This window comes from Trachurus trachurus, assembly GCF_905171665.1.
Source record: "Trachurus trachurus genome assembly, chromosome: 14".
Classification (NCBI taxonomy): domain Eukaryota; kingdom Metazoa; phylum Chordata; class Actinopteri; order Carangiformes; family Carangidae; genus Trachurus; species Trachurus trachurus.
The window spans coordinates 8045729-8066934 of NC_139903.1; the positions used below are offsets into that span (position 1 = coordinate 8045729).

The following is a 21206-nucleotide window of genomic DNA, read 5'->3' on the forward strand; positions in this document are numbered from 1 at the left end:
ACTTATATTAACACAGATATTCCGCTTACTTCTGCTTTAATGATGTGAGGATATCTACTGTATTTTTTTTTTTTTTTTTTGACAACGTGTTAAACGATGAGAGTGATGATCCGTGGGCCCTGGCTTTTAAAACCCAGGTTGACCAGCTGGAGGAGAGTGATTGTAGGCCTCCTCTTTATCTTATCACCAACATGCACTGCAGAGTCCCCCCCCCCCTCGCTCCTCCAGCAGTGCTGTGGCTGCAGGGTGACTTGGCAGAGCTCTTTAGAGAGCTGGACCTGCACAGAACAGTCATCAGAGTCATTTAGCATTACACAATAAACCTGCAGCACTTAGCCACATAAATGCTCATGATGGAGGCTGCAGACAGGGACATTAGGAGGAGGAGGAGGAGGAGGAGGAGGAGGAGGAGCAGTGAGACTCGGAGGTAGAGAAGGGATAGAGCATGGGGACGAGGTGGGAGAGGCTCATTATCTGTAACAAACCACAATGTAATTCCAGCCACCGCTACAAACCCCAAACCGTAACTGATTCATTCATTCGTTAATAAAAATGGAAATTAGATTTAAATTAGATTGTAAATTACATTTTAACATCTCTTTGTAAAATGGGATTTTTCTTTGCCTGAAAAATCCACGGTGAGTTCACACAGCAGAAGATCTACATGGGTGTGTCCTTTATAGAGTAAAAGATGGGAAACAGAGATAAATCGAGATTTTATTTTAATCTGTAGTCTAGATTTTATAATGATTAATATATAAAATGTAATTTCACAGAGATGTGAATTTTTCTACTAAACTAACAAAACAATGTATTTGCCCTCGTGGAGGAATAAAAGCTTTTATCGATTTTGTAAGCAATGTAATCACACAGTGCAGAATAGCTGTTATGTGCAGCTTTATTGCAATGGCTGCTCTTAATTTGAAAATCTCCAAATGATATTCCACTTGTTATCACTGACAAACATAGATCTCAGTTCTGAGCACAGCGTTTGATAACGACTGACCATCAAAATCAATGGTTTTGAAACATCTGATATAATTGTGGTTTGTATTATTCTGTGTCATGCACCTGCAGCAACACTTATATAATATCATTATTTTTACACTATTTCTGAGAAACTCTTCCCTAAAATAGGATTATGTTTTAGTTTTTTTTTTTTTCTTTTGTTATGCCATGATATCGCATGTTTGAAACTACACTTGTGCTTTAATCTGATTACTGTCCTCTTATCCTGTTGGCTGCATGGCCTCAGCAGCTGTAGGACTCTGATGCCTCTGTCTTTTATAACTCACCCCTCCTCTCCTTTCTCCCTCTCATCTTTTTTTTCCTCCTCCCTTCCCCTCCTCCTCTGTATGTTTATGCTGATGATGTGTCAAAACACTCCAGCCTGCCTGCCTCTCCGGCTCCCTGTCGAGAGTTACATCTCTGCCCTTTCTCCTTTTTGCAAAGACATGAAACTCAGTTTGAGAGCATTAAAAATTCAGGGCTGTTTGGGTTGGTCTCCCCCTCATTAATATTGACTAAAAGCCTTGAGAATATAGTTACGAGCTGTCCGGTCAGCACTGGGACAATTAGAGGAACATGTTTTAAAGCACTTGCGCTCCTTTCACTGGGACATAAGTTCAGCTGTAAGAAATTAAGATGGTGGAATTATTCATGGCCACGCAGCCACCACAATCCTCTCCCCTGGATACAGAGGGAAGGAATCAGTGCCGTGTGTGATGCATTGCTATTAATTGTCCTGCATCAATTTAATTGTCAGTTTAATCCCAGCTACAACTACATTAAGCCCTGACATGTTTTCACCACCTCCTATTCGATGCCCATTTTGCTGCCTGTCTCTTTTAAAGGGACTGATTATTCTTTTTCTGTCATATATAATGTTACAATGTTAGACATGGACAAAGTTTCAAATACTTTATGTAAAAGTAATCCCAGTGACACAATAGCTCAGGCGTCGGTCTGCTCTGAACACCACATTTCCATTTTTTTTTCTACCTCTGACAGCTCGTCATGGATTTTTTTTCATTTTTATAAATTCATCTGCTCCAAGCTCTGCTCGTTCTCCCATAACAGGCTCCATGAGTCGTGTTATAGACATTTAATGTGCTGCAGCTTTACTGTGTGTAGTCACTTAGGTCACAGCAGTACAGAAAATTCAACATTGATGTTTTGTAGACAGTGGGTTTCTTTGTATATTGCATGCATGCACAGTTACTCATTTGTACAGCTTACATTCATTACCACCAAACTGATTAATAGGATGAAGCATCACTCACAAGTGCAGGTTGCTGTCCTTCAGCAGACTTTTATCTATTGGGATAAAAATATAGGTTGAAATGACCATATTATGTCTCTTTAATCTGTATTGGAAATACTGTTGTACACCTCCATTGTAGGGCAAAAGGGCAATACCCCTCCTCACACCTTGCCTGCACAAATTGAGTCCTGTAACAGAAACATCACCTTTCTCGGCACTGAGATCGCAAGTTTGTGCTGTTCCTCTGCCAGGTTTCTTGTAGCAAGTAGGTGAAGTATGATGGGACACTAATTGGCTGGAGTTGAATGGAGGTGTCCTCTGGCAGTCCTTCACCGAGTCTCTGGCTGAGTGCTATCCACACAGTTGATCTGCACAAGGTCTCAGTTTAGGAATACTGCATGAACCAGGGAGGCTGAGATGTTTTGTTTAGTTCAGGTGAAATTCAAGGATATTTACCGAAAAAGTCCAAATATGAGACCGTGAATGATAAATAAATATCTGTATTTTCTCTCCCTCTCCTTTTTTTTCTCTCTCCGCAGTCTTCATCTGCAGCTTCATGGTAGCAGCCCCCATCTTCGGTTACCTGGGCGACCGCTTCAACAGAAAGGTCATCCTGAGCTGTGGCATTTTCTTCTGGTCCATTGTAACTCTGTTGAGCTCCTTCATCAGCAGAGAGGTACAGTACGACGACAACGACGACGACGCCACACACACACACACAGTCTAGATATAATAGAAAGACCGGGAGAACTGCAGCACATGACATGATGAGCGCCACTGTTATTTTATTAGGCTGCTGTGCGTCTGATGCTGCCTTCACTGACAAGCTAATTACTCTGTTTTTTTGATGTGGATATGCTTGATGGTAAAGCCAGTGAAATGAAATGACATGCTTGTTAAGTCAGACACCCGCTAAGCCTGTGTAGACATTCTTTATACCTCTCTCCCTCCCTCTTTTCCTCTCTCTTTCCCTTTCTTTCTCTCTCTCTCTCAGTGGCTAATATCAACTAATGATGGCCCGTGCCTCAGTCAGTGCTGTCGAAGATAAGGCTGTTGTTTCCCTGCCCCCTAAGACAAGTGGATTTAGATTTTATATCTCTAAAAGCCTCTGTGTGCTGGACGGCATTAAACAATAACATTATTCTTAGGGGGTGAAGATATAGGGGGGGGGGGGGGGGGGGAGTGGCCATCACATTACTGTAAAAGGCTCTGTACATGTGCATTTATAAGTGCGCGTGGGTGTATAGACAGACCTTGTTGTTACGCAGTCTTGATTTGACAGTCAGTGGCACTACGAGCAGGAACAAACCGACAATTGAAAGCAGCTTGACTGGCAGGGACATGCGGCATTAAAAGCTATGTGAGTGAAATTTATGCAGCACATGGCATATATCTGCTGAGCCAGTTCGCTGCTGAAGCTCTTCAGCCTCAGAGCCGTGCAACTCGGGGAATGACAGCTCGGAGATTTTGATGGTCTCAGGATAGGAAGGCGGCGGCGCCCTTTGACATAAACGCCCCACAGACTCAGAGAGAGACAAGAAGGCAGCCATTTGCCCTAAGCAGGAAATGCATTCAGGCCGCTTATGGCTAAAAAATGAAATTAAAGGGCGTCTTCCTCTCCGACAAATGACACAAAGGCCACTGGCTGCTGTCGAGGGGACGGAGAAGCGGTCCTCAGCTCCCACATTCCTCTAATTCCCTCCTCCAGACATGTTCCTGGATGTGCCAATCAAATGCGACAAGATGGCCCTTATGTAACAGCGCTACTACGGCACATGAGATGAAAGCCAAGACGTGTAATGAAATGTTAATGGCCACTTACGACTGAGTCCTATCATTATGCATTTAACACTCTGGGGGCATTTTGGAAGAGATTTGCAGCAGATACAGAATTCAGATCTTACGTAAGAGGAAATTTGCCACCGTCGTCGAGCTAAACTGCAGAGTTTTTACTGCCGGACCACAACAGATGATCGTCATTAAATGATAAGTTGTAGGTCAATTGAAATTTTGAAATGCGTTAGCGGCTGCCTACAGCCTAACTGCTCCAGACTGTGAGTCAAACAGCTGGATGTTTTGCATTGGAAATAACCTACGCCCTGTTGATAACATGGATCATATAATCATTTATTCAAGTTTATCTCTGTAGACAATTGTGTCCTACACATACATGAGTCATTTCATTTCTTATCTCATGAATATAAACAGGGTGAAACTACAGTAGGATAAGAACCACAGCTTCGTACCAGTCAGGTGTCATAATGTTACAGTGACCTGAGACGTTCACTTGCAGAAGAATTTGACAGAATTCAGTTTTGGTTAATGAGCTCATATAGTATAAAAAATAGAGACAAAGTAAGTCATTGTGCAAAATTACACATTAATTAGCACAATCTGCAATAAAGGAGACTTGTCTATGTGGCGAAACAAAGAGAACACACATCAGCATGCTAAGCATTGTCACTGTGTCTGTGGGCATGTTAGCCTGCTGAGCACGGCCGTGAGTGTGCAGCCTGACGGAGCTGCTGTTTGAAGTTGAAGTAGATTTTCTGAGACCGCCTTAATCTCCTTTATCTCTTTCTAGACTTCGATCTTAGAGCTTTTGCAGTTTCTTAACCCTCGTTTTCATGGCGCTTCTCTGGATTTGCTTCTGGGATATTTTGTTGTGGGTGTTGTTGTTGTCACTGCTACTGGCATTTCTCTACCAAGTGGTGATGACAGTCCAGTGACCACACACACAAAAACAGCAGACCATTAAAATTCTGTCCGTGAAGTCTTCAAAAATAATAAGACACTCAAACATATAAGAGACAGCTCAGCTGGGAAGAATTATGCATTACTATACTTACATTTCAAAAGAGAGGCTAAAAAACAGTAATCTATAAAAACATACTGGAAATGATATGGAGGTGACCATTTTGAGATGCATCCCTTGAGTTACATCCTACATTGAGGTAGATGTGTGTGCGGTGTGCGTGCGTGTGTGTGTGGTGAGGTCTCCAGAGGATGTTTGATGGCTGTGTGTGCACGACCCAATCACATCCAGCAGCATGAGGCCTGGAGTGACAGCTGAGAGCTCAGGTCAGCGGTGGGGTCATCATCATCTGAGCTCTGCCTCTGCTACCTACAGCACCATCATTAATCTCCTTTCACAGCTGACAAACCCTACAGTGTGTAGCCTTATCACACACACACACACACACACACACACACACACACACACACACACACACACACACACACACACACACACACACACACACACACACACACACACACACACACAAACACTTATTATTAGAGGCCACAAGGTGCTCGTACATGTGTAAGGTGGTAAAGCTAAGAAAAAACAACGTGGTGTCATTTTAAAATGAACTAGAAGGGCACTTCAATGTCAAAAAAAAAAAAAATCAAATTCAATTATTTGGATCCGCACCAAAATATAACGGGCTCTTCCTTGGCCCGTTTCCTACCCATCCACTGGGTTTCATGCAAATTGTGTTCAGCACTTTTTTTGTTTAATCCTGCTGACAAATAAGTTTCTACATCCACCTAATTTTTATTCATGAGACTGTCCGCAAATTAAGTGGCCACCATTTTTAAATTAGCCTCATTCCAGCGTGCGGAGAAACCACCACAAATTACTTTGCAGCATTAAAAGCAGACATAGTGGTCCCAACAAGTCCGTATCCAGTGAGTTGTAGTTGCCACGGAAACCCTTAATCATCCAGCTGCCTATAACAGGTGCCCCTGCCAGCATGCAGCCTCCTGACTGTAGAAAACCTTTTAAGTTTTCATCATCTTCTTCATCTTTTTTCTTTTTTTTTAATTTATCAATTTAATTCATGCGATGGAAGATAATGCACCGTGGTAATTTAATATGACCAAACAAGATTGAACACATTAAGCTCTTCCATGCTGACGTGACGCTATTTCACACTTGCATGAGCTGTTATTATTCTTGGTATGTAGATAGATCAAGATAACCTTCACCAACTTTGTGCTCGTTTGTAACAGGCGCTTCACATTTACACACCGTTTGAGATCAGTGTGACATCCACTTGTGTTCATGTAGTGTAGCAAAAATAATGGGTTTGAATTCGCGAACGTCATCTCTTCTCATTTATATATCGACTGATCGAACCACATCATCTAACGCAGGCAGATTTCTTGCTATAACCCCAAATTTGATGTTAACATACACAGATCTGCTCCTATAAGTATTGTGAAAGCTAAAAGTAGAGAAGAGCTGTTTTTTACCCAATGGAAATTATTCACAATGAAAACAGGATTTCTCTTCTATTCTACTCTTACAGACAGTTTCCCTGCAGAGTTTGATAATAAAACTCATTTTTCTTTGCCTCTCTCTCTCTCTCTTTGCAGTACTACTGGCTGTTTGTGCTCTCCAGGGGACTGGTGGGCATCGGTGAGTCCAGCTACTCCTCCATCTCTCCCACCATCATAGGAGACTTGTTCACTAATAACAGCCGCACCATGATGCTGTCCGTCTTCTACCTGGCCATCCCCCTGGGAAGGTAAGAAAGAGCCAAACACAGACTGTATTCTTGAAATAGACACGTGGAAAAAGCCACTTAATAACATCATGTGTTGTGTAAGATGCATATGAAAATATAGCTCTGCAACATAAAAGCTGTTTATCCAGCCTGTTATTCCAATTTTGTATCTAAAGGTGCAAAAAAAAAAAAAAAAAATCAGACACTCAAGCACAGATCATTAAAATTACCCTCACATAGTGAAGGTCGAGTTCACTCCTATCTACCTCATTCTCCTTCAGCCGCAGTCACACAAAGAGCTCAGTCCCGTCTGCAAAAAAGAAAAGCAGAACTCACAATTGGCGATGCAAAAGCTTAAAGGAGGGTGGGAGGCTTTCTTTTTTTTTTTTTTTTTTTTTGGGAGATGTGGCGCGGGGGATGTGGGGGAGCAGGAGGTATTATTAAGCTTAAATCTCAAGCCTTTTCAGTTCATTCAATCAGAAAAAGGGCCACAGGGAGAAAACAAACATAGCCAAGTAATAAAAGATGAATGTGCCGGTGGATGCGGCACACAGGAGCCACTTGAGGTTTATTGTTATATACAGTGCTTAACAGAATGTGCCCGAGCAGCTTTCCAGCTTCTGCGCACAGAAGGAAGCCGCCAAGGAAAGGAGAAAATGTGCTGCAGTGTCTCTCTCCACTCCAGCACTATAAACATCATCACAGATTCATAAAATTATGACATGTCTCCTCTAAATTTGTTGTTGCAGACAGAGCACAATCCAGCGATGATGAGTGGGTTATGTAAAGTTACAGTATGTAGTGCATTGATTCATCATACTGTATGTGTTTATTTGGACCCTGATAAACAAAGGAAAGGCGATCTGCCCTCTGAGTGGCTGTGTTATGAGCAGCCAAAATGTTTGGGTCACAGTAAACTGCCCAGCAACGCAGACAATAGAAGGTGAAAGAGTAAAACATCCTACTCAGCCTCCCTTTTGTTTGTCTTTACCGAGGTTGTTATGACCATTTCCAGGAAATGACCTCAGGAATTAGACCAAATTCACGGGAAATGGATTCCCCTGCTGTTTTTTTTTTTCCCCCTCCACAATTTTTAAACTTGGCCCCACAGAAAGCACCGGTGTTTGATGTGAGCATATTTTTCATGCTCAAGTTTTATTGTTGGTGTTGAACTTTCCAAACACTCTCTGGGTGGACCCTGATAAGATTAGCCGTTAGTCACTCACTGGAAATATCATATGCTGTCTGAGCCTGTTTATACTGCGGCGTTATTTTTGGAGAACTAATCATGGAACTGTTTTCCTCATCGCTCTGAGTGTGCAGATAGATGCATGAATACTGCATGTGAATGTAAAAACCAGTTACACATAGTTTGGCTGTTTAGGAATCCGATGTTGATAAGGGATTATTCTATTCTAAAGTCCCATCATTATACATTAATCATCAGTTGTGTTGCTTTTTTAATGGAAAGCAGGTCCTGCAGCACGTGGCCAGGGGGGCTCAGTCTGCACAAACAGGTTCAAAGTCTGATTGACTTTTACAGACTCATCACAGTGAAGGGGCTGAACAAGCTGTTGGGAGAAGCTGCAGTGTGACAAATTAATGGCAAAATCAACATTAAGTGTCTGAATAAGGGGTTTTCCTGCAGCTTCAGTACCTGCTACAGTATAGATTCTCCAAATTTGCAGCATTTAAGATCGGAAATTAATATCGTAGATGTTTCAGATTTGCGTCTAGTGTTAAGGACTACACTACGTTGGAGAAAAAAAAGCAATACATGTGTTCTCAGTTTGCAGACAATGTTTTAAAGCGGTACAAGTGGAGGTTAGCGTTTTTGATGCAGCGAATTACTGGAAATACAGTTTGTGAGGAGAATCTCTCCGCCGTTGCTAAAAAAGAAACTATCCTTCGCCTGACTGACAAGATAGCAGCTACCTGATGATTGAGAAGGACCCGCACGCAGCTTTGTGATGGATTTAGATATCTATCTTAGGTCGAAGGTGTTGTGATAGTGGTGTCACTCAAAATCTCCCTTCATGTTAGTGTTGTATTTATGACTCATCAAACCATGTTTGTATGTCTTATCTCGAGCCCTAGAAGACCTCGGTCATTCCTAAGTAAGAGCTGGCTTTACTGGAGGCCAAGACAATCACTGACAAATATCAGTGACCAACCCGCCCTTTATTTACTAATGCATTACTCTTTTGAGGATAATGTGCACTGTCAGCTTCAACACCTCTGCCGCTTATACCTTCAGTTTACTATTTAAATCCTCTTTGTCCTTTAAATGCTGATGCTATCAAGCAGCAGAGGCTTATCACGACATAGGGGGCCCTTTATCTGATCTGATCTGATCTAGTTACATTTCCCTTAAAGCGTTTCACTGCCATTTCCCGTTGCGACACAAAACACACCCTTTTAACGCAGCTAAAACGCTGTGAAATTGAATTACGCTGCTGTGACAACAACACACAGCCCTCGGCCAGACAGCCATGTTGGTTTTGTTGCTGCGCTCTGTTGGCCCGTGCGGCTGTAAATCTGCACCTGTATTGTGCGACTACATGCACAAATCACCACAAGTCCACAAATAGACCAACTAGCCAAGCTGCTGCTGCTGCTGCTGCTGCTGGTGCTTTGATCAGTGACACTGTCATAATCTCTCAGTGTCAAGTACCCAAACACTCAACACAGCTGACTACAAACAGGATGTGTGTGTGATGTGTGAAATACTTTAGGTTCAGACTGTTAATATATGATTTTTGTGTTGCTAATATGTCGTCTTTGTGTTTCTTTGCAGTGGGCTGGGATACATCCTGGGCTCCAGCGCCAAGGAAGCTGCAGGAGACTGGCACTGGGCACTGCGGGTAAGAGCATCATCATCATTACCATTATCATCATGCTCTTGCATTGCACTTACACACCCCAAACATGCATAGGCAGGCATCTTTATTTATATATCGCATTTCATACCAAGGCAACAATGTGCTTTACATAAAGACAAAACATTAAAAAAAGAAGCATAAAACAGAATTAAAAAAACTAAAAACAGAGTTAAAAGCAAGAGCAAATAAAAGTAAAATAAAAGAAAATAGATAAAGTTTTAAGTTCTTAAAAGAGCTCAGCTATAAGCACGTGAAAAGAGAAATGTTTTTAACCTGGATTTAAAAGTGCTTACAGTTGGGGCTGATTTCCAGTTCTGCTGGTAGTTTGTTCCACTTGTGTGCAGCATAACAGCTAAATGCTGCTTCACCATGTCTGGTTTGAACTCTGAGCTCCACTATCTGACCTGAGTCAGTAGATCTCAGAGCTCTACTGGGTTTATACTCTACTAACATGTCATTCATGTATCCTGGACCTAAACCATTCAGTGGTTTGTAAACCAGTAGCAGAACTTTAAAATCTATTCTGTAGCTGACTGGGAGCCAATGTAAAGACTTAAGAATTGGGGTGATCTGATCTGATCTCTTTGCATACTGTACAAAGACAGACACAGAGCCTTTCCTGCAGGGCTGATAGAGAGGCCTGTCATGGATCTGGGGGTCACGGGGGCGAGTGGTGGGAGAAGCACCAGGGGACGTGCATGGCCGAACAGCCGGTCGAGACCCTGACATTGCAGGAAAGTGACAGAGGAGAGAGCTCAAGGGTGAACATCTCAACACAGCCTCCACTCAGCAGCTTCCAGCTGGTCTAACCTTTCCAAAATGTTTTCTACAAGTCCGTTCAGTATCTTCTGAATGATATGTTCAAATTAAAATGTTATAGTAGTTCAGGTCTCCAGGTGAACGGATTTCTATAAAACATCGAGGCTGCTGGAAGCTTTTTCTTTCTAAGATCTCGTAAACTGATTTATATTTTATTACACTTGACCCACTGAGGTCATGAAGCGGGATCAATGCCTCAGTGAAATAACAAGGCTGCGCTGCTTCTTCATCCCGATGCTTTCTGCTTCCATTATTGTCCATGTGCACTGGGGGGGAAGTTACTAGAGGGAAGTTTTGTCTACTCAGGATGCCGCGTTTAAATGCATGTTCCTGGCAAGCTGCTCTTAACAGATGTGACCAGTGTGTGTATTGCGAGTGGTCAAACACATGTGTCCTTATGATGTTACATTACAAAGTACAGCAGCAACAGTATACACCAGCGTCATATGGCAAACAAGGAGAACAATGGTAAAGGAAATGATGACGTCCAAACTCCAGTATGCATTCAGGAAGAGGAATCTGTAAGCTACAGGGAAAGAAAAATTTGTCGGTGCAAATTTGGGTCAAATTAAATCATTGGTTTTTAAGAAATGTAAAGGTTTGAAACTTTGTCATGGGAAGGTTAAGGGTTTTAGTGACACAAATCAACACTAAGACCATTAGGTTGGGTCTTCTTTTATTAAAAAGGCAAATCTCAGATCATAGGAGAAATGTAGAAATGTTCTGAGACTTTGTGGGGTATTACCTCAAGAGAAAGACCTGTCTCTTTCTTGCGGTTGCACACTTACAAGTAGTCGCAGGTGTTAGTTAATTAGGAGCATAAATTACTGTTGTCATAGCACTTTTTTTTTTTTTTTACTGGGGCTCTACTTAGTACTTGAGACAAAACATTTAGAGGTGAACAGCTTTTATAAGACATACCAGTCATAATGGAGAGAAGACCAATGAAAGCTCTAACAGGACTTAGGGTCAGCTTTTAAAAAAACTTAACAACATATTATGACCTGACACTTCTAATGAACAGCCTGACATTTAAACATTGTCACAGCGTGGGATGGTGGTGGTGGTGGTGGTGGTGGTGGAAGAGATTCCTGAAAATGACAGCTCTCTCTCGGCTTGTAAGGAAAAAGGAAGTACATTTATTTCTTCTTGCCTTGGTGGAACATTAAAAAAAAAAAACAAAGAGCGGGGCATTTTGTTCCAAAGCAGCTACAATGACATTCCAATAAAACAATCTCAGAGCCAATTAATCACCGGTGTGGCATGCAGAGGAAAACACATACCAAGACATGAAAAAGGTTCTGTATCCTGTTTTAAGGAAAAAAAAAAAAAAAAAAGCTACACTTCCGGTTGTTTTTGCCCTCCGTGTTCCAGCTACCTTCCTGAAAATGTGCACGATAAGAAGGATCAAGGGAGATGCACAAAGATGAGGAGGAGCAGGAGAGGGCAGCAGCTAATTTGTTTGATTGCCAACCGTCCATACAGGAAGTATCTAATGGGCCCTGCGGGAGCACAAGGTCAAAGGTCACAGACTCCCAGTGTCATGTTGAATAATTATGAAAAGACTTACGAGAAAAGCTTTTTGCAAAAAAAAACAAATAAAAAACAAACACACGCTACAACACAACCACAGTACAGTTTTTATAAGCTACAAAATATAATATAATGAATTTCCCTTGACAGTTGAAACAGTTTTTTCTTTTGTGAGCAATTTGTATAACTCAAACAAACCCACTCCCACACATCCCATCCTGCCTTTTGTCTTTGCCCCCCCCCCTACACACACACAGACACACACAAGCACAAACATGCCACCTCTTCTTAACCCATAAAAGAAAAGCTGATAGTATAAGAATATAGCAGATAGTAGCCTACACCGATGACGTTTCAGCGCACAAGGAAGCGCTCAAAGCCAGAAAAGTCTTTTTGAGTCTTGTTGTATGCTTATTATACGCACAGACAAGCCTGCACACATAAACACACACACACACACACAGACACACACTCGGTGCCAACAGAGTAAACAGGGGGAATGTTCTCAGCTCCACCGGGCTTGTATAGGATGTCAGACGTATCCACAAACACAGTGGCCGTCCATTCAGATTGTAAACACACCGCTCTTTGTCTGGCATTTCACATCTGCTCGCTCCAAAAAAAAAAAAAAACGCTCCCAAGAAGACTGACCCAGTCTGAATATCCAGCCCCTGTCTACACAACCGGAAGCCTCATACATCTTTTTTTTTTTCTGCTAGGTGTCCCCGGTTTTGGGGATCACTGCAGGAACTCTGATCCTGGTCTTCGTGCCGGAGCCAAAGCGAGGCAGCGCCGACCAGATGGGAGGACGCATCAAGACCCGCACCTCCTGGTTCTGTGACATGAAGGCTCTCGCCAAGAAGTAAGGCACAAGTTACAGTACAGTGATGATACTACAGTATAGATACAAAATGTACTCACATATTTGCATACAACCACTAAATGGTTACAACCTTTAGAGGTAAATGTCAACACAAGAGGTGAACAAATATCATTCACTCAACACTCTGCAGTGAAGAGCTCGATCTGTCTCTTACCATCCAGCTGTATCGGCCCATGTTATCATGAGACCTGTGGGCTAGGTTAAAATGTTATTACCTCTAGGCCTACAGTATACGTATGTGACCATGCAGACTAATTACGAATGAATGAATGAATGAATGAAAAGCATTTTTCTTTTCTTTTTTGCACGAACATATAATTTAAAACAGCATGAGCAATCATCATGACTGGGATGTGCAAAGGGTTAGGTATGAAACCCAAAAGGGCTTATATGAAAACCTCACCCACATATACAAAAACATAGGGAATAATTAAACAATAATGAAAAATAAGTAGAAAAGTAAGCGATTAAACAGTGAATATAAGGAAATAAGGAAAAATACATACATTAAAAGAGATATCTGTAAGTTTTGCTTTTGCTAAATAGCTACTGTTTACTTCAATACAATACAACCTGAGATACCTATCGGCTCAGTTTCCGTAACATTTACCACCACTCTAGTTATCTCACCTTTGAGATAATGATAGTCTTTTCCAACCAGGTGATTTCCCCAAAGAAGCCCGTATTATTTGTTTTTACAAAGAGAAACCACACGTTTAAAGATCGAGTTACAGATTAGAACAGTAGCAGCATGTTTATTTTTCAACTTCTGTAAACCGGTATACTAATCACCACCTCTTTGATTTTGTGTGTGTGTTTCTTCACGGCTAGTCGGAGCTACGTGTTCTCCTCCCTGGCATCGGCGGCCGTGTCCTTTGCTACAGGTGCATTCGGTATGTGGATCCCTCTGTACCTGGTGAGAGCGCAGGTGGTGCAGAAGACAGCAGAGCCCTGCACAAAAGATATCTGCAGTAGCACAGACAGGTAAGAAGAGGCTATAATGGTTAAACATGATGGGGCACATGGCTTTGAAGTCATTGCTGCTTCTGTTTGACTTGTGCAACCTGAAACCTGAAAGGTACCGGCCTATACTTTGTGTCCCTCATGTGAAAAGCTGGATCAACTGGGTTTTGGTGGCTCAGTGCCATGTTCAGTGGCTTTAAATTATTTTGAAAGAATTTCAATCATCTGCTGTTCATACTTAACAATGCTACGCTGCGTGATTGTGTGCAGTACAAACTACTGTAGGGCTGCAACTAACATTTATCCTCATTATTGATTCATCTGTTGATTATGTAAACGAATAATTGATTAGTTGTTTGGTCAATAAAATGTTGAAAAAGGTCAATCAGTTTTTCCCAAACCACAAAATTATGTCCTCAGATCTCTTGTTTTGTACACAGACCAAAGAGAGACTCAGTTTACCTCCATAAAGGAACAAAGAAACCAGAAATATTCACATTTAAGAAGCTGAAATCAGAGAATTTGGACTTTCTTTCGTAAAAAAAACTACTCAAACCGATTATTCGATTATCAAAATAGTTGATTTAATAATCGATCATTGTCCGATTAATCGATTAATTGTTGCAGCTCTTGTAGAAACATCACATGATATGAATATAACACTTATTTCCTCTCCTCTCCTCTCCTGTCCAGTATAATCTTCGGGGCGATCACCTGTGTGACGGGCCTGCTGGGCGTGGTCATCGGCGCCGTCACCACTCGCCTGTTTCGCCAGAGGACCGAGCGAGCCGACCCGCTCGTGTGCGCTGTCAGCATGCTGGGCTCGGCCATCTTCATCTGCCTCATCTTTGTGGTGGCAAAGAAGAGCATCGTAGGAGCTTATGTAAGGCTCATTTCCTGCACGGTATTGTGTCTGCAGGAGGAAAAGCTGCCTCCTTTTCAAACCATTGAGGGAGGTGTGATGATGATTATGTCCCAATTTTACAGTCCTGCCTCAAAGAACCAACATGCCTCCTTTGAGAAATGTCTCCCTGACAAAGAGTGATATTAGCATGTAAATTATGGAAAAGCCTGAGGGACTGGGAATTAAAGGGGGAAAGTCTGGTAACTAATCCAACAGGAGAAAGCTTTGTAAAAGCTCAGCAGGGTGCCAGCTCCCTTCAGGCCCACAGGCGCTGACTGGGTGTCGCTCATCCTAATGAATAGTTGAATTGCAGGTTAGAGTGACACGGCCTCAGGAGCAGCTGTAGGTAGCTGAGGTTAACACCTCATTGGGCCAAAAGTTCAGAGTCTCAAGCAAAATGCGCAGCAGAGACCTTTATGTGTGCATCTGATTGGCTTGCGAAAGCAGGAAAGGGCGCAACTTTACAATCGCTGCCCTGAAACAATGCAGTCTGAGCCCCTGAACTCACCAAGCGCAGATTTCTCACTCTTATCACAGACAAAGGAATGGGAACTGACTCTCAACAAGTCAGCCGATGATGGAGGGCTTGGAAAGATGGAAAATATTTCCTATGCGTGTGAGGGAACATAACAAAACGACCCTCCATATCCTAAATATGTGACCTTGGTTCACATTGGCAAGTTTGGCCTCTTGACTTTTTACTGCTGGATCAGTGCAGGATTTCTTTTTACAGAGTATGTGAGCTGTGTTTATGATTGCACTGTAATGATATACTGTAGTCATTTAACACCAGCTGTAAAACAAAGTATATGTGACAAATAATTCATATGAATAATGACTTTTGGGATGATTACAGATCTGTTTTTTTAGGCGTGTATGTTGTTTTACAAATACAGTCAAGTGACACCTGCTTTATTTCTTTGTAGAGTTTACAAAGGGTCTCAGATTAGGATCCAAGAAGAAAGTATTTTGTTATTAAAACTAATATTCCCTCAACTGTGATGGGGCATGACTTCAAAAATGTAATTTCACTTCTTCTCCCACTAGTGTATCGTACAATATTAAATCATCGTACTATACAGCAGCAGTTGTAAGTGATCAACTCGGGTTTCATGGCAAAGAGCTGACAGATGTGTTATATTATAAGGTGTGACATGGTTGTAACGCTCTGTGCCGCTCTGCCGAGGCCGATTGACCCCTCGCAGCTGTTGTCTCGTCAACACGCGGCTAATCTGAGGGAAAGGCAAGCGCTTCTGTCTTCTAGGAGGCAACATGTCGGTCACGGTGTCTGGTTCACAGCTCTCCGAACAGACCCGTCTACATAGCCCCCCTCTGCACTGCACTGCGCTGCGCTGTCGGCCTGGCACACTGGCAGAAGGGTTATTCCCCAGCAGGAAACGCACATCAACCACCCGTGTTAAACTGTGCCAGACGAAACCCAGTCAATACAGATACAGATACACAGGATTCCTCTGCAACCAAAGCCCTCTGGGTGCATGTTTGAGAAAGCAGCAGCAGCCAAATAGGAACAGCAGCTGCCTCCGGCCTGTGTACCTACCTACAGTAGCCTATATATCTACTTAAATAAAGTATGTCAACTCTGCTATGTTGTTTAGAATTTGCGTCCTCTGCTGCACCAACCGGTCGCAAGTAGGACATAAACTCAAAACGTTGCAGCAGCTGCCTCGAACTGTAGGAAGTGTTGTGATGTTCCCACATTGAAGATACGGCGGCTTTGACAAGAATAAACAATCCTTATCATCCCGTGCTGTTTTCCAGGCTGCTATATAGGCTACTCGGCTCAGCGGGACCAAAATAAAGGCCTGCGCATCCACATATAATTGGGCCACAGCATAATAACATGTTTTTAAAACCACCGCAGCCAAAGCACTTTTTATTCAGCGTGGATTCCCACACATGGGAGCAATATCTGCAACCTCCTCTCTCTCTTTTTTTTTTTTGGCTTCTCGTCAGGTTAACAGCCTTCTGTGCAGCAGGATTTGGCCGATCTTAATCAGCGCCACTAAAATGTGCAATTTCTTCCTCTTTATTTTAGGTTTGCATCTTCATTGGAGAGACGCTGCTTTTCCTAAACTGGGCAATAACGGCCGACATTTTAATGGTAAGTACTGGGGAAACCTGCACTTCCTGCACTTGGTCACCGAAAAATGCCCGCAACAAACAACACCACAGGGAAGTGGCAGCGATTAGAAATAGTTTTAGTTTTTATGACTGTCTTGAGACTGAAAACATCTCAACTCATGCATGTTTTCGGTGTTTAAAAGTTGAAAACAGGATGTTGAGTGAGCCAAGACTGAATAAATGTGAGGTTTATTTTGACTGACAGGTCTGCAGGAGTTGTCCTGAGCTCCGTGTATAATAATTGACCTCTGCGGGGAGTTGTTTTAACAAGGCCAACTTGACTCTGTCTTCATCACCTTAAAACACAATGTCATGTCCTTTTCTATTTCCTCCTGCAGTTTGTCGTAATTCCCACACGGAGAGCAACAGCGGTCGCCTTTCAGAGTTTCACCTCACATCTCCTGGGTGACGCGGGAAGTCCGTACCTGATAGGCCTGGTAAGACTCTCCAAGAAAACTATCTACTGTAGCTATGTGCAATGATCAGGGCGTGAAGAAGGGGGGAATATATTTATTAAAGATTTAACTCGGGTCATAAATCGCAGCTTGAACTCACTGCTTCAGCATATCTGTGAGCAACCCCCCCGTTCATACACACACACACACACACACACACGACGCATTCAGCCCTTTGCTTTAAGTGGGCCAGTGCAAAGTGAGGTACAAGAGGAGCTTTTAGCACACGTCCCACGAGGCCTGGTGAACAGAGTTGTGATTTCACCACTGCTCTTCAGGCTGTCAGTGGCGTTTTCTAGTAAATCTCGTCGGCTCGCGGGAGGGGCCGCAGTTACTGTATTTGATTGGTTAGGAGATGATGAGAGAGTAGAGTAGAGTGTGGGGCTTATACTGGGGGACACTAGGCCTCTCAAGGTCATAGTCAACCCCCTCCTCCAAACTGCACGCATACACCCAAAGAATAGCATCCAGAATACAAGTGCTGCTTTCTATCCAGTGGAGTGTGAAACAGGATTCACCTCCGACGGTCCAACTGCATTCTTCTCGTTCCAACGTTTCTGAAGTTAAATAGTAACTCGATGGAGGTAAACACTCTGCACGTCATACAGGAGGACAACGCACACACATACATGCATGCTGCAGTGTGACATGGCATCCATGCTGCCTGTCATAACTCACATCATCATATCCCAATGTTTTATATTTTTTATTTCAGCTTTTATGAGCTATACTTTTGGTGCCAGGTGTCAATTGCTAAGAGCGAATAGACTGGCTCAGTGTGTACATTGTGTTTTATTGTCATCCCTCCTGGCTCACAGTCTAGGTCAAGTTGACAAAGGCAGTGAAAGTCTTTGATTTAGTGAATCAAACTGATCCTTGAGATCTTCCGTCGGAGGCCCTGACAGGCTGGCAGCAGACGCAGCTGTCTGTCGAGGAGGTAACGCTGAAAGTGTCCCGTCTCTAAATGGAAATGTTAAACTGTTGTCAGAGCCGGATAAAAGGAGCTGTATGTTGTCTCCCAAGTGCTGACAAGTTCCTCAAAGGACCAAACAAAACTCTTGGAATCGGGCTCAAAGGCCGGTGGCGCTGTGTTTGTTTCTGATGATCAAATGAAGCCCGGTTTCATCTCAGCTTCCTGTTGACAAATTTAGATTTAGATGCAGAGTTTGAAAACTGACGGACCCCAGCTGAATCACTTTAATTCTGCTGATTTCAGTGTTTCAATTAGTAAACAATTAGTCAAGCTACAGAAAACTAATGTGTGTGCAGTTCTTCTTATAACTGATTGATTGATTAAGTTATTTATTAAAGGGACAATGAGGAGTTTTGGAAAAGCGAAGCGTTTTCACACTACATTTATGAGCCTCTGCGCGCACCGTGAAATTCTTTGACCGGCGCAAGACGGACTCATGTTTTCATTCATCAAGAATTAAAGTCAGAGGTTCGAAGACGATCAGATACCGTCGTAGTTCCGACCATAAACAGCGATTCAGCAGCGTTATTCTCATGACTCGCCACGAAACCGAAAGTAAAGGACGGCTCGACCAGCATTTCCGCCACCACTAATAATAACAAAATAACGATAGAGACAAAACGATATATTTATCGAAAATGGGCCCATTAACACGCGTGGGGAGCGTAGATTCATTCACATTAACGTGAGACTTTTTTATAACCAAATAGAAACTCCTCGCTGTCCCTTTAAGCGAATATTCCCAGACCAACGCTGGTTGGAATTTTTGCTGTTTTGTCTCTGCTTTAAATAATTCTCAATACCTTTTATTAGTTTCTGCATCAGTTTCAACCGAGAAAGGGAAGCTGCTGAACAAGACTATTGTTCGGATAATGTTGCAACAATATACAAAAAGTCTAAGCTTCAAATGTCAGAATAATAATACAGCCTCTAGATAAACACACGCAGACGCTGCCAACCAGCATTACCCAGACGCGGCCTCTCAGTGAGCCAGTCACCCCGGTCCTCTCCATCCAGCCTGGAGGGTCACGACTCTCCTCTGAGTAACATACTCCATGTCCGGGGGGTTTCTTTCTCACTCCTCCACAAACTGCCTCAGTTCCTGAACCGTGGTTTAGCACACGAGTGTTGTTAGAGGCGTCGTCGTCGTGACGCACTCGTGAGCACAGGCAGATACAGAGTCACATATTATGCAGCAAGCAGCACACACACTGGCACAAATCCTGTGAATGGGCAAAGTGGAGAATCTCAAGAAAAACAAGCAAGACAAGCGGTTATTGCTAAGCAACCGCAAGGAGAAAGTGAGCGAACAAATGAGTGAGTCAGTCCTTTTGGTTTACAGTCGGGTTGTGCACCAAAACAGACCTGCAGATGATGTACTCAACTCTAAAAAAAAAAAACAATGTGGTGCCTCTGGTACACCGTACTGTAGTTGCCCGCGTGCCACACAACTACCACTCCCTCCCTTGACCAAAAGTGCTGTAGTATATTTAAATAAATCCCCCTGAGATCGAGCCAACATCCCCGTCCATCAGCACGTAGACGGAGGCCGGTGTCACACGAGAGTCCCCTGACAGTGACAACCACATAATGGACTCCTCCTCCTATCCTATAATATACTGCAATGGGTATAGGAGACATGGACATGGCCACAGGCAGAGTGGGTGGCAGCCAGGAACAATCTCAATCTCTCAGCAATCTCTCAAGAAATGCCGAATTCCTGCTCGATAATTAGACTTGCAGCAGTTTGCTATGTATTTTTAGCTAAGCCGTTCTGTGCAAGTTGCAGGCAATTTACCGTAGTTACCTGACGAAACACCCTCTGCATTGGCCACACACACACACACACATACACATGCATACACATACAGTACACAGCTCCTGGATGTGTCGTGCACAACACTTTATGCACACACTCCTCCTCACGATGCACACACGTGAACACTCCCTGCAGCAGCATCCTCCTGTCAGCAGTTCTCCACCTCTTCCAGTAAAGGAACTCATTCTGCTGATGCTAACATGTAATCAATGTGCTTCAGCCAGGGTGACCTATGGCCGCTCAGACTCTCACTCACACTCACACTCACACGTCTTCATCCCTCTTCCTCCTGTCCTGCTGGTCATACCTCCACACAATCTGCTAAAAAGGGGAGGCCTCCTCCTCCTCCTCCTCCTCCTATGTGTTCGTATGTGTTCGAGGGGCTGCTGCCTGTTTGAGTGATACAGGGAATTGCAGGAATGAGCAGCGCAGCACATCACACCCACTGTTCTCCAGCTGTTGTTTTTCTGCACGCATGAGAGACGGCGCGTTACTTAAGCCTTCAACAGCAATATGAGCTATTAGCTATGAAATCCTGCCACGCTTTAAAACAAAAACAGAGCATCTTACATCATCACACTGTGTGGCTCTTTCATCTGCTGCCATGATGAAACTGTGGTATCTATCGTGCTTTTTGAGAGTGTGTAGCTACAATATAACCACCACCACTGGCAGCCGGGCGAGATAGGAGGATATTTATTTAAGAAGAACTTTTGCTGGATGATTGTGTGTGAATAAAACTTCTCTTCTCTTGTGTCCCTTGCTGTGTGTCATTGCGTGCAGATCTCCGACGCTCTCCAGCAGAGCTACACAACGTCAGCGCTGTGGCGGTTCCTCAGTTTGGGTTATGCCCTCATGCTCTGTCCCTTTATCATCGTCCTGGGGGGCATGTTTTTCCTGGCCACGGCGCTGTTTTTCCTGGACGACAGAGAGAAGGCTGAGAAACAGTAAGTGACTCAGACATTGTTTCAATAACTTTGTCATTATTTCATTTATTTTTCCGCCCATCCATTCTTTAAATATTTAATACGTGCTTAAGGTCTCCTGCATGCGCGT

General features: G+C 43.1%; 1 protein-coding gene across 2 annotated transcripts in view; it reads left to right on the forward strand.

Moving 5' to 3' along the window:
• spns2 (SPNS lysolipid transporter 2, sphingosine-1-phosphate) overlaps positions 1-21206 on the forward strand; it is a 72332-nt gene that overhangs the window by 37401 nt on the left and 13725 nt on the right. For both annotated transcript variants that reach the window (XM_083986054.1, XM_083986053.1), the window contains exons 3-11: positions 2803-2939; positions 6647-6798; positions 9575-9641; positions 12731-12873; positions 13726-13878; positions 14551-14740; positions 16818-16883; positions 17242-17340; positions 20934-21097. In XM_083986054.1, coding sequence (XP_083842180.1) covers positions 2803-2939; positions 6647-6798; positions 9575-9641; positions 12731-12873; positions 13726-13878; positions 14551-14740; positions 16818-16883; positions 17242-17340; positions 20934-21097 — 1171 coding nt within the window. The remainder of the gene's footprint in view (positions 1-2802; positions 2940-6646; positions 6799-9574; positions 9642-12730; positions 12874-13725; positions 13879-14550; positions 14741-16817; positions 16884-17241; positions 17341-20933; positions 21098-21206) is intronic.